At 46.0% G+C, this 15,582-nt stretch overlaps 1 protein-coding gene across 13 annotated transcripts in view; it reads right to left on the bottom strand.

Moving 5' to 3' along the window:
• The window catches only part of LOC117531578 (ankyrin-3-like), a 233,287-nt gene that overhangs the window by 57,953 nt on the left and 159,752 nt on the right, over window positions 1-15,582 (bottom strand). For 7 of the 13 annotated variants that reach the window (XM_034194708.1, XM_034194695.1, XM_034194697.1 and 4 more), the window contains exons 26-28: window positions 14,797-14,899; window positions 11,578-11,622; window positions 7,860-7,966 (exon numbers count right to left, since the gene is read on the bottom strand). In XM_034194708.1, the coding sequence (XP_034050599.1) occupies window positions 7,860-7,966; window positions 11,578-11,622; window positions 14,797-14,899 (255 nt within the window). The remainder of the gene's footprint in view (window positions 1-7,859; window positions 7,967-11,577; window positions 11,623-14,796; window positions 14,900-15,582) is intronic. The other 6 variants (XM_034194706.1, XM_034194709.1, XM_034194702.1 and 3 more) reach the window with 2 other exon arrangements.

The raw sequence follows: 15,582 nt of genomic DNA, 5'->3' as shown, positions 1-15,582 counted from the left end.
GATGTGTGGGAGCACTGGGTGAGCGACGGCGGAGGATTAGCATCTGCACTTGGAAGGAGCTGGCTTCGACACCACAGGGAGGTCATGAGCTGCGCAGGTAGGTGCTGCATGGTTCGGCTCGCAATGTGGTCCGCAAAATGCAAACATATCCATAGGTAAAATGCAGCTCATGAGAGGGTGCTCAAGGCTTGTGTGACTGTTCCTGCGACTTCTGACTACCATAGAAAAATAGAAATTTCAACATTACTGATACCTTAACAAGACAATGGAGAAGGCCAGAAAAAAATGCCACCAAAAAGAAAAGGATACTCTGCAGATTACAAGTTGCGACTGGTGAAATATGCATCCGAAAACGGTAATTGATCAGCAGAGAGAGAGTTTGGAGTGAGTGAGAAACTTGTGAGGGACTGGAGGAAAGCAGAGGTTACTCTAACCACCATGAAAAAAAAACAAAAAAAGCTAATCGCGGGCTAAAAGCTAGACGGCCACAGCTAGAGGAACGAGTCCGCACATGGGTGCTCGAACAATGTGCAGATATTATCATCATAATATCATAATATTATCATCTGAACTTTCATGTTAAGTTAACATACCTGTATGTCCATGCGACTTATACTCCAGTGCGACTTATCTATGGTTTATTTTTCTTTATAATGGATAAAGTGGCTGGTGCGACTTATACTCCGGTGCGACTTATAGTCCGGAAAATACGGTACGTAATAATTCCTAAGAGATACATTTTGTCCTTTTTGACTTATTAATGGAACAGATGGTTCTTCCTCTGTTGTTGTTGTTGTTCATTCGGCTGCTCTCGGTTTTGTTCGGGGTCCGCATTGGTAATTGGCACAAGTTTCACGCCGGATGCGCTTCCTGACAACTCCAGTTTTACCTGGAGAAACACACACAGCCGCTGGTGTTTCAAAGAGGTCTCCCATCCAAGTACTAACCAGAGCCTGCTCTGCTTAGCTTCTGAGATCTGACGGGATCAGGCTAACAGAGCAGATCGACTGCAGATGGTTCTTCCTCTGTGTTCACCCAAAATTTGGCACAGGCTACAAAAAAAAAAAAAAAAAAAAAAAAGATCCCTCATGTAAAACATTGTAGAGATCTTCAGGTGTTCATTTTGTTGGAAGTTTTGACCTGATTGTCAACTTGCCAGTCTGGAATCCAACAATCCAAACTGCACATTGTTACACGTTTGTTGTGTGGGCCGCTGAAGAGGAGGTACTGCTGGCCCACCACCACCAGAGGGCACCCTGCCTGGAGTGCGGGCTCCAGGCACCAGAGGGCGCTGCCGCCTCACAGGAGCAGCCGGGGTGACAGCTGACACTCATCACCTGTGACAGCTGTCACCACTCATCTGATCTGCATCGGTATATCAGCAAGACGTCATCTCCACCTCTTTGCCGAGATATCGTTCTACCTGAAAGGTAATATCCTCAGCCTGACTGCTTGATAGAAAGCCCTTTTGTGATTTTTGTGAGTGATAACAGACTTTGTCTCCAACGAGAGGTGGAGGTAGCTTCCCTGCCGTGCAGATTGCTGGGTGCAGACGCACCCACGTTTAATTGTGTTTTTGTTCCTCGCCAGCAGTACCAGGTCCGACACGCGGAGACAGTGGCCACCTGGGAGTTCGGGACTTGGCGGCTCCAGTATTCCCGGGGTCTGGTGGCGGAGGAAATCGTGTGGTTCCGGTTCTGCTTTGGACAGGCGTCTCCTATCTTCGAGCCTGCCCACACGACACCTTGTAATTTGACCTCTGATCTGTTGTGTAATCTGTTGTGTTTGTTGTGCACGTTCGCAACAGTAAAGTGTTGTTATTTGACCTATTCCATTGTCCGTTCATTTGCGCCCCCTGTTGTGGGTCCGTGTACTTACACTTTCCCAACAGGATATCTCGGCCAACGTCATGGATCCCGAGGGGCGTCAACCGGCTGTTGAACGGCCAATGGAAGAACAGGGTGCACAGGCGCCCGCAGGAGGAATGATCGGTGAGTTGCAGCGGATCCTCACCGTTTTCACGGCTCGGTTGGATTTAATGACCGAGCAGAACGTCCTCCTTAACCGCAGGGTGGAGGCTCTCGCCGCGCAGGTGGAGGCGCGCCCTCAGGGCGCTGCTGCGGCTCTCCCTCCTGTCGACCCTGTGCGTAACAGAGACGTTCCACAGGTCGTTCAACGACCCCTCCCACCTTCCCCGGAAGCATACATAAGCCCTCCAGAGCCGTACGGAGGTTGTGTGGAGACGTGCGCGGACTTCCTTATGCAGTGTTCGCTCGTCTTCGCACAACGTCCTGTCATGTACGCGACTGATTCTAGCAAGATAGCTTATGTAATTAATCTGCTTCGCGGCAAGGCACGAGCTTGGGCTACAGCGCTTTGGGAGCAAAATTCACGGCTCCTTCTGACATATGATGGGTTTGTGAGGGAGTTCAGAACAGTGTTCGATCACCCAAATAGAGGAGAGACCGCTTCAGCCGTGCTGCTGTCAATGAGACAGGGGCGCCGGAGTGCAGCTGCTTATGCAGTCGACTTCCGCATCGCGGCTGCGAGGACCGGCTGGAATAACACTGCCCTCCGTGCCGCCTTCGTAAACGGACTGTCGTTGGTCCTGAAGGAGCTCCTGGTGGCCAAGGACGAACCGCAGGATTTAGACGGGCTTATTGATCTCGTTATACGATTAGACAATCGGTTAGAGGAACGCCGTCGGGAGCGAGGCGAAGGACGTGACCTGATACGCGCCGCCCCTCTCCCTTCCGGGTTCGAAAAGGGGCCGCCCTCCCCACGCTCCACAGCCGCAGCGCTTTGTGGGGCAACAGCTCCCCCTGTTGACGTTGTTAGGGAGACGCACAGGGCCAAAATGGGAAGGCTGATCCGTGGAGAGTGTTTTCTCTGCAGCTCAACAGAGCACACACAGAGAGACTGCCCCAAACGGCTGAAACGTCAACACTCGCCCTTAGAGACTGGGCTAAGGGGGGGTCAAGACATTCAAGTGAGACACACACAAATTGCCACACGACTCCCAGTCACAATCCTGAGCGGGGATTTAACCCTTCAAGCCCGAGCACTGGTGGACACGGGGTCAGAAGGGAATCTGCTAGACAGCAGATGGGCAAAGGAGGTAGGGCTCCCTCTGGTGGCGCTTCATACGCCATTGCAGGTGCGGGCACTAGATGGCACCCTCCTTCCTTTACTCACACACAAGACACCACCAGTAACTCTGGTGGTGTCTGGAAACCACCGGGAGGAGATTGAGTTTTTTGTAACTCCTGCCACCTCCCGCGTGATTTTGGGCATCCCATGGATGTTAAAGCACAATCCCCGGATCGATTGGTCGTCTGGGGTGGTGGTTCAGTGGAGCGAAACCTGCCATCGGGTGTGTTTAGGATCCTCGGTTCCTCCCGGTTCCCAGGCTAAGGAGGAGGTCAAAGTCCCGCCCAATCTGACGGCAGTGCCAGTTGAGTACCACGATCTTGCTGACGTCTTCAGCAAGGATCTGGCACTCACCCTTCCCCCGCACCGTCCGTACGATTGTGCCATTGATTTGGTTCCAGGCGCTGAGTTCCCGTCCAGCAGGCTGTACAACCTCTCACGACCTGAGCGCGAATCAATGGAGACCTACATCCGGGACTCATTAGCTGCCGGGCTGATCCGGAACTCCACCTCCCCGATGGGGGCAGGTTTCTTTTTTGTGGGCAAGAAAGATGGCGGACTTCGTCCATGTATTGATTACAGGGGGCTGAATGAGATTACGGTTCGCAACCGATACCCGTTGCCATTATTAGATTCCGTGTTCACCCCCCTGCATGGAGCCAAAATCTTTACTAAACTGGATCTTAGAAATGCGTATCACCTGGTTCGGATCCGGAAGGGAGACGAATGGAAGACGGCATTCAACACCCCATTAGGTCACTTTTAGTACCTGGTCATGCCGTTCGGCCTCACAAACGCCCCCGCGACGTTCCAAGCATTAGTTAATGATGTCTTGCGGGATTTCCTGCACCGATTCGTCTTCGTATATCTAGACGATATACTCATCTTTTCTCCGGATCCTGAGACTCATGTCCGGCATGTACGTCAGATCCTGCAGCGGTTGTTGGAGAACCGGCTGTTTGTGAAGGGCGAGAAGTGTGAGTTCCACCGCACCTCTTTGTCCTTCCTGGGGTTTATCATCTCCCCCAACTCCGTCGCTCCTGATCCGGCCAAGGTTGCGGCGGTGAGAGACTGGCCCCAACCCACTAGCCGTAGGAAGCTGCAACAGTTCCTCGGCTTTGCTAATTTCTACAGGAGGTTCATTAAGGGCTACAGTCAGGTAGTTAGCCCCCTGACAGCCCTGACCTCACCAAAAGTTCCCTTCACCTGGTCGGATCGTTGCGATGCCACGTTCAAGGAGTTGAAACGGCGCTTCTCGTCTGCACCCGTTCTGGTGCAGCCCGATCCTAGTCGCCAGTTAGTGGTTGAAGTGGACGCCTCGGACTCAGGGATAGGAGCTGTGCTTTCCCAGAGCGGGAAGACCGATAAGGTCCTTCACCTGTGTGCCTATTTTTCCCGCAGGTTGACCCCGGCCGAACGGAACTATGACGTCGGCAATCGAGAACTCCTTGCGGTGAAAGAGGCTCTTGAAGAGTGGAGACATCTGTTGGAGGGAACGTCCGTGCCATTCACGGTTTTCACTGACCACCGGAACCTGGAGTATATCAGGACCGCCAAGCGGCTGAATCCCAGGCAAGCCCGCTGGTCACTGTTCTTCGGCCGTTTTGACTTCCGGATCACCTACCGTCCCGGGACCAAGAACCAGAGATCGGATGCCTTGTCCCGGGTACATGAAGACGAAGTCAAAACGGAGTTGTCGGATCCACCGGAACCCATCATCCCGGAGTCCACTATCGCGGCTCTAAGCTCTCCTGTCATCCAGGGGTGCGAAGAACCGTGGCAGTTGTCCGGCAGCGCTTCTGGTGGGCGTCCCTAGAGGCCGACGTCCGGGATTATATCCAGGCCTGCACCACCTGCGCCAGGGGCAAGGCTGACCATCGTAGGGCTTCGGGTCTGCTCCAGCCGCTGCCCGTGCCCCATCGCCCCTGGTCCCACATCGGCCTGGATTTTGTCACGGGTCTCCCGCCGTCCCAGGGCAACACCACCATCTTCACGATAGTGGACCGATTCTCCAAGGCGGCCCACTTCGTGGCCCTCCCGAAGCTCCCGACGGCCCAGGAGACAGCGGACCTCCTGGTTCACCACGTCGTCCGGCTGCATGGGATCCCAACAGACATTGTCTCAGATCGCGGTCCCCAGTTCTCCTTGCACGTCTGGAGGAGCCTCTGCCGGGAACTGGGGGCCACGGTGAGTCTCTCATCCGGGTACCATCCCCAGACCAACGGGCAAGCAGAACGGGCCAATCAGGAGATGGAGCAGGCCCTGCGTTGCGTGACAGCCGCGCACCCGGCGGCCTGGAGTACCCATCTGGCCTGGATCGAGTATGCCCATAACAGCCAGGTGTCGTCAGCCACCGGCCTCTCCCCTTTCGAGGAATGTCTGGGGTACCAACCGCCTTTGTTTCCAGTGGTTGAGGGAGAGGTCGGTGTGCCCTCAGTCCAGGCCCACCTACGGAAGTGCCGTCGGGTGTGGCGTGCCGCCCGTTCTGCCTTGCTGAGGGCCCGGATGAGGTCAAAGGCCCATGCAGACCGTCGGCGGACCCCGGCCCCTGCGTATCGGCCAGGGCAGGAGGTGTGGTTGTCGACAAAGGACATCCCCCTCAAAGTGGACTCCCCCAAGTTACAGGACCGTTACATCGGTCCCTTCAAAATCCAGAAGGTCATCAGTCCAGCCGCAGTGAGGCTTCAGCTGCCGGCCTCACTGCGGATCCATCCTGTATTTCACGTGTCCCGAATCAAACCACATCACACCTCACCCCTCTGTACTCCGGGTCCGGCACCGCCTCCTGCCCGGATCATCGATGGCGAGCCGGCTTGGACTGTGCGCCGGCTTTTGGATGTCCGTAGGATGGGCCGGGGCTTCCAGTATTTGGTGGACTGGGAGAGGTACGGACCTGAAGAACGCTCCTGGGTGAAGAGGAGCTTCATTCTGGACCCGGCCCTCCTGGCCGATTTCTACCGCCGCCACCCGGACAAGCCTGGTCGGGCGCCAGGAGGCGCCCGTTGAGGGGGGGGGGTCCTGTTGTGTGGGCCGCTGAAGAGGAGGTACTGCTGGCCCACCACCACCAGAGGGCACCCTGCCTGGAGTGCGGGCTCCAGGCACCAGAGGGCGCTGCCGCCTCACAGGAGCAGCCGGGGTGACAGCTGACACTCATCACCTGTGACAGCTGTCACCACTCATCTGATCTGCATCGGTATATCAGCAAGACGTCATCTCCACCTCTTTGCCGAGATATCGTTCTACCTGAAAGGTAATATCCTCAGCCTGACTGCTTGATAGAAAGCCCTTTTTGTGATTTTTGTGAGTGATAACAGACTTTTTCTCCAACGAGAGGTGGAGGTAGCTTCCCTGCCGTGCAGATTGCTGGGTGCAGACGCACCCACGTTTAATTGTGTTTTTGTTCCTCCCCAGCAGTACCAGGTCCGACACGCGGAGGCAGTGGCCACCTGGGAGTTCGGGACTTGGCGGCTCCAGTATTCCCGGGGTCTGGTGGCGGAGGAAATCGTGTGGTTCCGGTTCTGCTTTGGACAGGCGTCTCCTATCTTCGAGCCTGCCCACACGACACCTTGTAATTTGACCTCTGACCTGTTGTGTAATCTGTTGTGTTTGTTGTGCACATTCGCAACGGTAAAGTGTTGTTATTTGACCTATTCCATTGTCCGTTCATTTGCGCCCCCTGTTGTGGGTCCGTGTACTTACACTTTCCCAACAACGTTCTGTGCTTTGACTTCAGTCTGACTGTATGTACTTTTGGGTAGTGCTGGAAACAATTCCAAAAATCCTTTGGTGTGCTTTATATTTGTTACAGAGTAAAGCTGACTGGGTATTAATTTAAAAATGTTTTGATTTAAAGATGGATGTCGAGGTGAGAATTGTCTGCAGGCAACTCTGACGGCAACAAATTCTCAAACAGCTACATATTTGTAGGGAAGCGGTCCCATTGTAATACTTCATCATTACGTCACTGTTGCTGATAAATTTAAACCATATGCAACAACACTCCAAGGAGCTAGAAAAGCTGCACTTTCTCACACATACCCATGAGTGATAACTTGAATTTGTGTCAGTTTTTGCTCAAGACTGCTTCTTTTTGAAGGAACTGAGCAACAAGTCAGCACACAGTAGAAGTAACAGAAGCATAGGTTTTGCTTAAGCTGTTCCTACTCTTGGCCAAGTTTCACTCCATATCATGGGAATGGGCCTTGCCACAACTTTGTGCACCTCATCTGATTACCACAGTGCAACTCTTGTTTGAATGCGCTTGGCGCAGAATCCGCCCATGCAGGCACACCACTTGGCAAAGCTGGAAAAACTCTCCCCTCACCCCGAAGAACTTTAGATGCACTTTACTGAGTACAGATCTCCCCTGGGACATGTATGAACTATGCTGAGGTCCTGCTCGGAAAACCTCCGAGCCAAACTCAGCAAGGTGTAAGCACTGCATCACACACTGTGTTTTTACTAAGCAAAAGACAGCCAAGGGAATGTGAAAGAGCTGACAGACAGAACACATACCAGGAAGGTGACAACAAAGACAGACGCATTGTTTTCCTTCATCCCTTCATCTTCTCTCCTGGAAACCTTTCATTCCCTTTCTCCTTCTAATGGTTAACACCCTCCTCTCTCAGAGTGGCTGGCTGAACATGCCACATGACTCCCTCTTCCCTGTCCTCCCATCTTCATGCATTCATCCGTTCATTCATGCTCACCCAGAGTGTACTGGTGAGGAGACAAGGTTGACGTTATCTAGTCCATCTGACGTCCAGCTGTACCTCCTCAGAGAGTCACCATTGAAGTCCTTGGCCACCGCTAGATGCTGTGGAGGACAACAAAGTCTGTGAAACTCCACAAATGCCTCTGTTCATGTATGCACAAAAATGACACAATAATTAATAGTCTATTTGTGCAGAAGGGATGAGATGAATTAAAATGAAGAAATCTGAACATGGAAATAACAGCCAATAACTTTCATGAAGGCGTGCAATAAAAAAATTAATATAAAAGTAAAAAAAAAGAACAGTATATCTAAACTCACAGTAATGTGCAGTACTAATGTATTTATTAATACTGAATAGAAAATATTATATTTTAATATTGACAGCCATGTACATCATAGAAGTGACACCAGCAGATAAAGTACACATCTTCCATCATCTTGTATATTAAATGTCATTATTTGATAATCTTTAAAACGTTTATGCAATATTTCAAGGTGAACTATGATAAAGTGAAATATCTGTCATTTTCTGACATATCAACAGTGAATTTACAGCAACAAAGAGAAAATCACAAAAAGAAATTCAGCATGTAAGTGAAAAACATAAATCATGAAGACACTCATTTAAGTGTGTCCCTCCTCCAAGGCTTGAAATGTCGTATTTTACAGTGTTTTGAAACCATAAGTAGCTGTAAAGTTTATTAATTTATGCCGATATCTTTCAAAATGTAATATTTACTCCCGACCAGACAACATTTTCACCAGCTTTCACAAAAACTCATTTTTAGAACCTCACTGTGCAGGAAAGTTTTACACACACACACACACACACACACACACACACACACACACACACACACACACACACACACACACACACACACACACACACACACACACACACACACACACACACACACACACCATGCGTCCAGAAAGTATTCACAGCACTTCACTTTTTCCACATTTTGTTATCTTACAGCCTTATTTGAAAATGGAAAAAAATCTTTTTTTTCTCCTCAAAATTCTACTCACAACACCCCATAATGACAACAAGAAAAAAGTTTTTTTTTTTTATTATTGCAAATGTATTCAAAATAAAAACCAAAGAAATCACATGTACATAAGTATTCACTTCCTTTGCTCAATACTTTGTTGATGCACCTTTTGGCAGCAATTGCAGCCTCACGTCTTCTTGAATATGATGCCACAAGCTTGGTCCACCTATTTTTAGGCAGTTTTGACCATTCCTCTTTGCAGCACCTCTCAAGCTTCATCAGGTTAGACAGTGCACAGCCATTTTCAAATCTCTTCAGAAATGTTCAATCAGATTCAGGTCTGGGCTCTAGCTGGGCCACTCAAGGACATTCACGGAGTTGTCCTGAAGCCACTCCTTTGATATATATATATATATATATACTTAATCTAGCCATGCCAAGTAAACCTACAAAACCTGCTTGTCCAAATGGGGAAAGCAAACTGTAACAAACTGTTACCATTAACTGTATATTTTCCATTTAAACAAGCAATTTTGTTTGACAGGTTGACAGTGTATATATATATATATATATATATATATATATATATATATATATATATATATATATATATATATATATATATATATATATATATATATATATATATATACTGTATAAACAAGGAATTATAATGGATTTTCATATTCACTTTTTATCCTGTTTTGTTTTTACAAAACATAAATAATGTAAAAATCATACACACACACACACACACACACACACACACACACACACATATATACGTGGTCTATTAGAAAAGAAACCGACCTTTTTATTTTTTTCAAAACTATATGGATTTGAATCACGTGTGATTACATCAGACAAGCTTGAACCCTCGTGGGCATGCGTGAGTTTTTTTTCACGCCTGTCGGTTGCGTCATTCGCCTGTGGGCAGGCTTTGAGTGAGGAGTGGTCCACCCCTCCTGTCTATTTTTTCATTGTTTAGGAATGGCTCAGAGACTGCCGCTTTGCTTGATCAAAATTTTTTCAGAAACTGTAAGGCACATCCGAGTGGACACCATTCGAGAAATTCAGCTGGTTTTTGGTGAAAATTTTAAGGGCTGATAAGAGATTATGGAGTGTTACTGTCGCTTTAAGGACAACCCACGGAGCCGGAGGGCGCGCCGCGCTCCGAGCCGCCGTTGTCAGCCTGTTTCGAGCTGAAAACTTCCAAATTTAAGCCTCTGTTGACCCAGGACGTCGTGAGAGAACAGAGAAGTTTCAGAAGAGGTCGGGATCAGCAGTTTATCCGGACATTCCACTGTTAAAGGAGATTTTGTAATGAAAGACGTGCGGACGGATTCGCGCGTCGGCAGGCAGCCTCTCATGGCCCGGCGCCACAGAGAAACACCTCCGTGTTGATAACCATTCGTAAAATTCAGGTGGCTTTCGATGGTTTTCAGTCGAGTGAGTATCCGAGAAACTGTTTAACAGCTGGGCATGTTCAAATGTGTCCCGTAACACTTCCAACGGATGAATGAAAAAATAGACGGGAGGGGTGGACCACTCCTCACTCAAAGCCTGCCCACAGGCAAATGACGCAACCAACAGGCGTGAAAAAACTCTTGCATGCCCACGAGGGTTCAAGCTTGTCTGATGTAATCGCACGTGATTCAAATCCATATAGTTTTTGAAAAAAATAATGAGGTCGGATACTTTTCTAATAGACCTCGTATATGAAAGTAATGAATGGCTGACATCACAAACTCCTCACCAGATTAAAAAGAGAGAAAATTTTAACATCTATCAGCATTTCATTGCATATATCAGTTAGATACTGTAACACCACGATGTCATCACACTGATTATCAAACACCAACTAGCAATGCAGGTGTTTGTCTGGAGATCACGTTAATGCATTAAACAAGGGTTGCTATATTTTCATGCTGGCATACTGATATTTTCCTGTCAACAGTTTTCTGTAATATAATGACAAAAATTGTGTTTCTTCACAAAACTCTAATTAATCTAATCAGACAATTGAAATCAGTGCTGAAAACATGACTGCTGAATTAAACTATGAACTTTCTGAGTGATGATTTTATTTATGCGTCTTTTTAAATTCTCTGCTGGGAAAGATAAACCATGGTTCAAATCTCAAGCAGTTTTTGGATTTGTACTTTTCTTTTCATTATTTGTAAAATAAATGCCAGGTGCAATAAATTAGGAAGAAACAAAGCCAGTACATGCGGGGAAACATTGGTGGGCTAAATAAATGAATAATTGCTTCTTTTTTTAGGTCTCATGCTCTAACATGATATAACAAGTTCCCCAATATTTATAGTCAATAAATAATAGAACAATTAACACAGTGAGGCAAATAAGTATTTGATCCACTGTTGATTTTGCAGGTTTTCCCACCTACAAAGAATGGAGAGGTCTGTAATTTTTATTGTAGGTACACTTCAATTGTGGGAGACAGAATCTAAAAAATCACATTGTATGATTTTTAAATATTAATTTGCATTAAAAAATACAAACCTCTTCATTCTTTGTAGGTGGAAAAACCTGCAAAATCGAAAGTGGATCAAATACTTATTTGCCTCACTGTATATGCTCTCTAGATACAGGCAGTGCATGGCATCGATGAAGAAATGAAATGAAAAAGAACAATGCATCCATTATTCACATGCACTAAGAGGAGTAGTGCATGAAATATCTGACATCTACCTTACTGTAGTGCTCTACAATGAAAGATCTTTCCTTACAGAGCATCTGAGGCAACACGAGAGGAGACAAACTGTCAGATGACTCAAGTATTCATGTTACTGTGAAGCTTCTTTTCAAAACACAGTATTGGGAATCTGAACCACAGCGGTACTGCGGGAAAAAGGCCCAAACTCCTAACAAAGGTTACATATAGTCCATATACACACTGCAATTCTTCAACCAAATAATATACCGACCATAAGGTGTCGCACTGCAACCTTTTTTTCTTCCTTTTTAAAAAAAAAACCTCAAAATGATTAATAACTATTGAGGGTTGCATAGTCCATCAGATCAACTGTCTGTTATAGAGGCAAAATCCTAGCATTTGACACTGAAAGGGAAAGTGGTGCATCCAACAATACAAAATTTTAGACTTTGCAGCACTGAAAACAGATCTGCCTGTCTTTTTTTTCTTCCAGGCTCGTGGTGAATGTTATCCATGCCATTTCTTCTACAATGTAGATAAACTATCAGCAACAATGAAAAATGAATCCCAACTATGAGGAAAATGCCAAGCTTACCCAAATATTTCCTCATATAATATAATCCTTTCTATAAGGATAGGATTTAGAAAAGGGGAAAGCTTCACATGTTGTCCAGTTATCCAATACAAGTACCGATCCATCGTGAAAATTAATAAATAAATCAAGTAGAGTATACCATATTTCAACTAGAATTGTAGCAAAATTTACAGGGTTGAAAGGGTATCACATTTTGTCATCCTTGCATTTCAATACTACTAATAATAATGATAATAACACATCTAATAATGTTGCATGGATGTACAGTGCATCCAGAAAGTATTCACAGGGCTGCAGGGTTTCCACATTTATTAGATTACAGCCTTATTCTGAAATGGATGAAATTCATTTTATTCCTCAAAAATCTACCCCATAATGACAATGTGAAAAAGTTTTTATGAGGATTTTGTGAACTTACAAAAATTTAAACAAAAACTAAGAAATCACATGTACATAAGTATTCACAGCCTTTGCCATGAGGCTCAAAATTGAGCTCAGGTGCATCCTGTTTCCACTGATCATCCGTGAGATGTTTCTACAGCTTAATTGGAGTCCACCTGGAGTTAATTCAGTTGATTGGACATGATTTAGAAAGGCACACACCTGTCTACATACAAGGTCCCACAGTTGACAGTACATGTCAGAGCACAAACCAAGCATGAAGTCAAAGGAATTGTCTGTAGCCCTCCGAGACAGGATTGTCTCAAGACACAAATCTGGGGAAGGATACAGAAAGATTTCTGGTGCTTTGAAGATCCCAGTGAGCACCATGACCGTCATCATCCATAAATAGAAGACATCCAGATCCACCAGGACTCTTCTTAGAGTTGGTCGTACATCTAAACTGGGCGATCGTGGGAGAAGGGCCTTCGTCTGGGAAGTGACCAATAACCTGATGGTCACACTGTCAGAGCTCCAATATTCCTCTGTGGAGACAGGAGAACCTTCCAGAAGGACAACCATCTCTGCAGCAATGCACCAACCAGGCCTGTATGGTAGAGTGGCCAGATGGAAGCCGCTCCTTAGTAAAAGGCACATGGCAGCCCACCTGGAGTTTGCCAAAAGGCACCTGAAGGACTCTCAGACCATGAGAAACAAAATTCTGTGGTCTGAGAGACAAAGATTGAACTCTTTGGTGTGAACTCTATTCTATTCTATAAGAATGCCAGGGGTCATGTTTAGAGGAAATCCATCCCTACAGTGAAGCATTGTGGTGGCAGCATCATGCTGTGGGGATGTTTTTCTGTGCTGTGGAGACTAGTCAGGATTGAGGGAAAGATGAATGCAGAAATGTACAGAGACATCCTGGATGAAAACCTGTTCCAGAGCACTGTACACCTCAGACTGGGGGATGGTTCATCTTGCAGCAGGACAATGACCCTAAGCACACAGCCAAGATATCAAAGGAGTAGCTCCAAGACAACTCTGTGAATGTCCTTGAGTGGCCCAGCCAGAGCCCAGACCTGAAATCGACTGAACACCTCTGGAGAGATCTGAAAATGGCTGTGCACCAACGCTCGCATCCAACCTGATGGAACTTGAGAGGTGCTGCAAAGAGGAATGGGCGAAACTGCCCCAAAATAGATGCACCAAGCTTGTGACATCATATTCAAGAAGACTTGACGCTGTAATTGCTGCCAAAGGTGCATCAACAAAGTACATGTGATTTCTTAGTTTTTTATTTTTAATAAATCTGCAACAATTTCAAGAAAAACTTTTTTTCATGTTGTCATTATAGGGGTGTTGCGACTAGAATTTTAAAGAAAAAAAAAAACAACAACTCCATTTTGGAATAAGGCTGTCAAAAAAATGTGCAAAAGGTGAAGTGTTGTGAACACTTTCTGGATGCAATGTATTTCAGTCAAGTACATGAGAACAATTCTGTTGTGGCAACTGTGGATATAGCGTTCTGGACTCACTGGTCTATGGTTCATAGTGTGATAGGGAGTTGCATTTAGCAAAACAAAGTTGACTTTTTGGTATTTTGTATGGTTAAAGAACTTATTTATATATATACATTATATACACTCAACAAAAATATAAACGCAACACTTTTGGTTTTGCTCCCATTTTGTATGAGATGAACTCAAAGATCTAAAACGTTTTCCACATACACAATATCACCATTTCCCTCAAATATTGTTCACAAACCAGTGTAAATCTGTGATAGTGAGCACTTCTCCTTTGCTGAGATAATCCATCCCACCTCACAGGTGTGCCATATCAAGATGCTGATTAGACACCATGATTAGTGCACAGGTGTGCCTTAGACTGACCCGTTACGTCACACCGCTTACTAGACTGCCCTCATCAAACAGCATGCTAAATCATGTGCAACAATGATCCTCACATGCCAGTTTGCAACGGTTATAGATCCCAAGCTACCAGGATGCATATCCATAAAACTGAGGACAGGGTTTTAATTTAGGAACACAGCATATTGTTATACCCAAGCAAAGACTCTGAGTTTTGGGATGTAAGAAATACAGCTTTGAAATGTGACTGTGATTACTGACAGGCAGAAAGACGGAGGAAGTGTGAAAGATGAGCAAAAGAAAAATAAAAGCTGAGCTACAGACGCACTGAGAAAAATAAGAGAGAGAAAGTTACAAATTATGTTTTTTGTGAATTACCTAAGAAATCGAGACAGTGCACTTACCGTTTCCTTACTAGGTGCCAGCATCTCTTCAATCATCATGCTGTCCCGTGTGAATGAGCTCCGGTTCAGCGTGTTGGACCTATCAGAACTGAAGGAACGCAGGCTTGGTGTGGTTGCCATAGCAGTCACGGATTACCAAGACAACAATCATAAAGATGGACAAAGGTGGTGAAAAGGAGGAGTTGTTTGGGTGAGGGTAGGGAAAATATGAAAGTGAACAGAAAAAAAACAAACATAAACACATTAAATGCATGCAGCTTCCAGGAACCTGCTTTGCGCCACCAATTCACAAAAACCATAAAGCAACAAGGATTCTTCAAGAAGCAGGAACTCAAGCAGCAGAAATTTTAGAACAAACATAGACAAAATAATCTTTGTGGACCAAATTGTACTCTGCGTTAGTGTGTTACGTGTGGCAGGTTTTGTCAAACTATACCCCTTGATTAGTGAATCTACAGTACAAATAATAATAACGGTAAAAATAAAGACAATGCACAAGCGTCACTATTTGTGTTATACACGTCATAATAAAGTTTCCAACATGTTAAGTCTTACTGAGTTATTCAAACAACTGCACACAATGCACACAAATCCTAAAAAACCCAGAGTAACTTTTGAAAGATAACCAGATTTTTGTATAGGAGACAACAGACACGGTGCTTAAACCAGTAGCTAATATTGATTCCAAAGCCAATATTTTACCATTTGCCAACTATTTTGTTTCATTTTTATTAGTGTGGCCAATGCAGACGCTCCCTCCACTGAGTCTGATCTGCTTGAGGTCTC

This window comes from Thalassophryne amazonica, chromosome 18 (genome assembly GCF_902500255.1).
Source record: "Thalassophryne amazonica chromosome 18, fThaAma1.1, whole genome shotgun sequence".
Lineage (NCBI taxonomy): Eukaryota > Metazoa > Chordata > Actinopteri > Batrachoidiformes > Batrachoididae > Thalassophryne > Thalassophryne amazonica.
The sequence above is the reverse complement of the archived record's forward strand: the minus strand, read 5'-3'. Positions and strand labels throughout refer to the sequence as shown.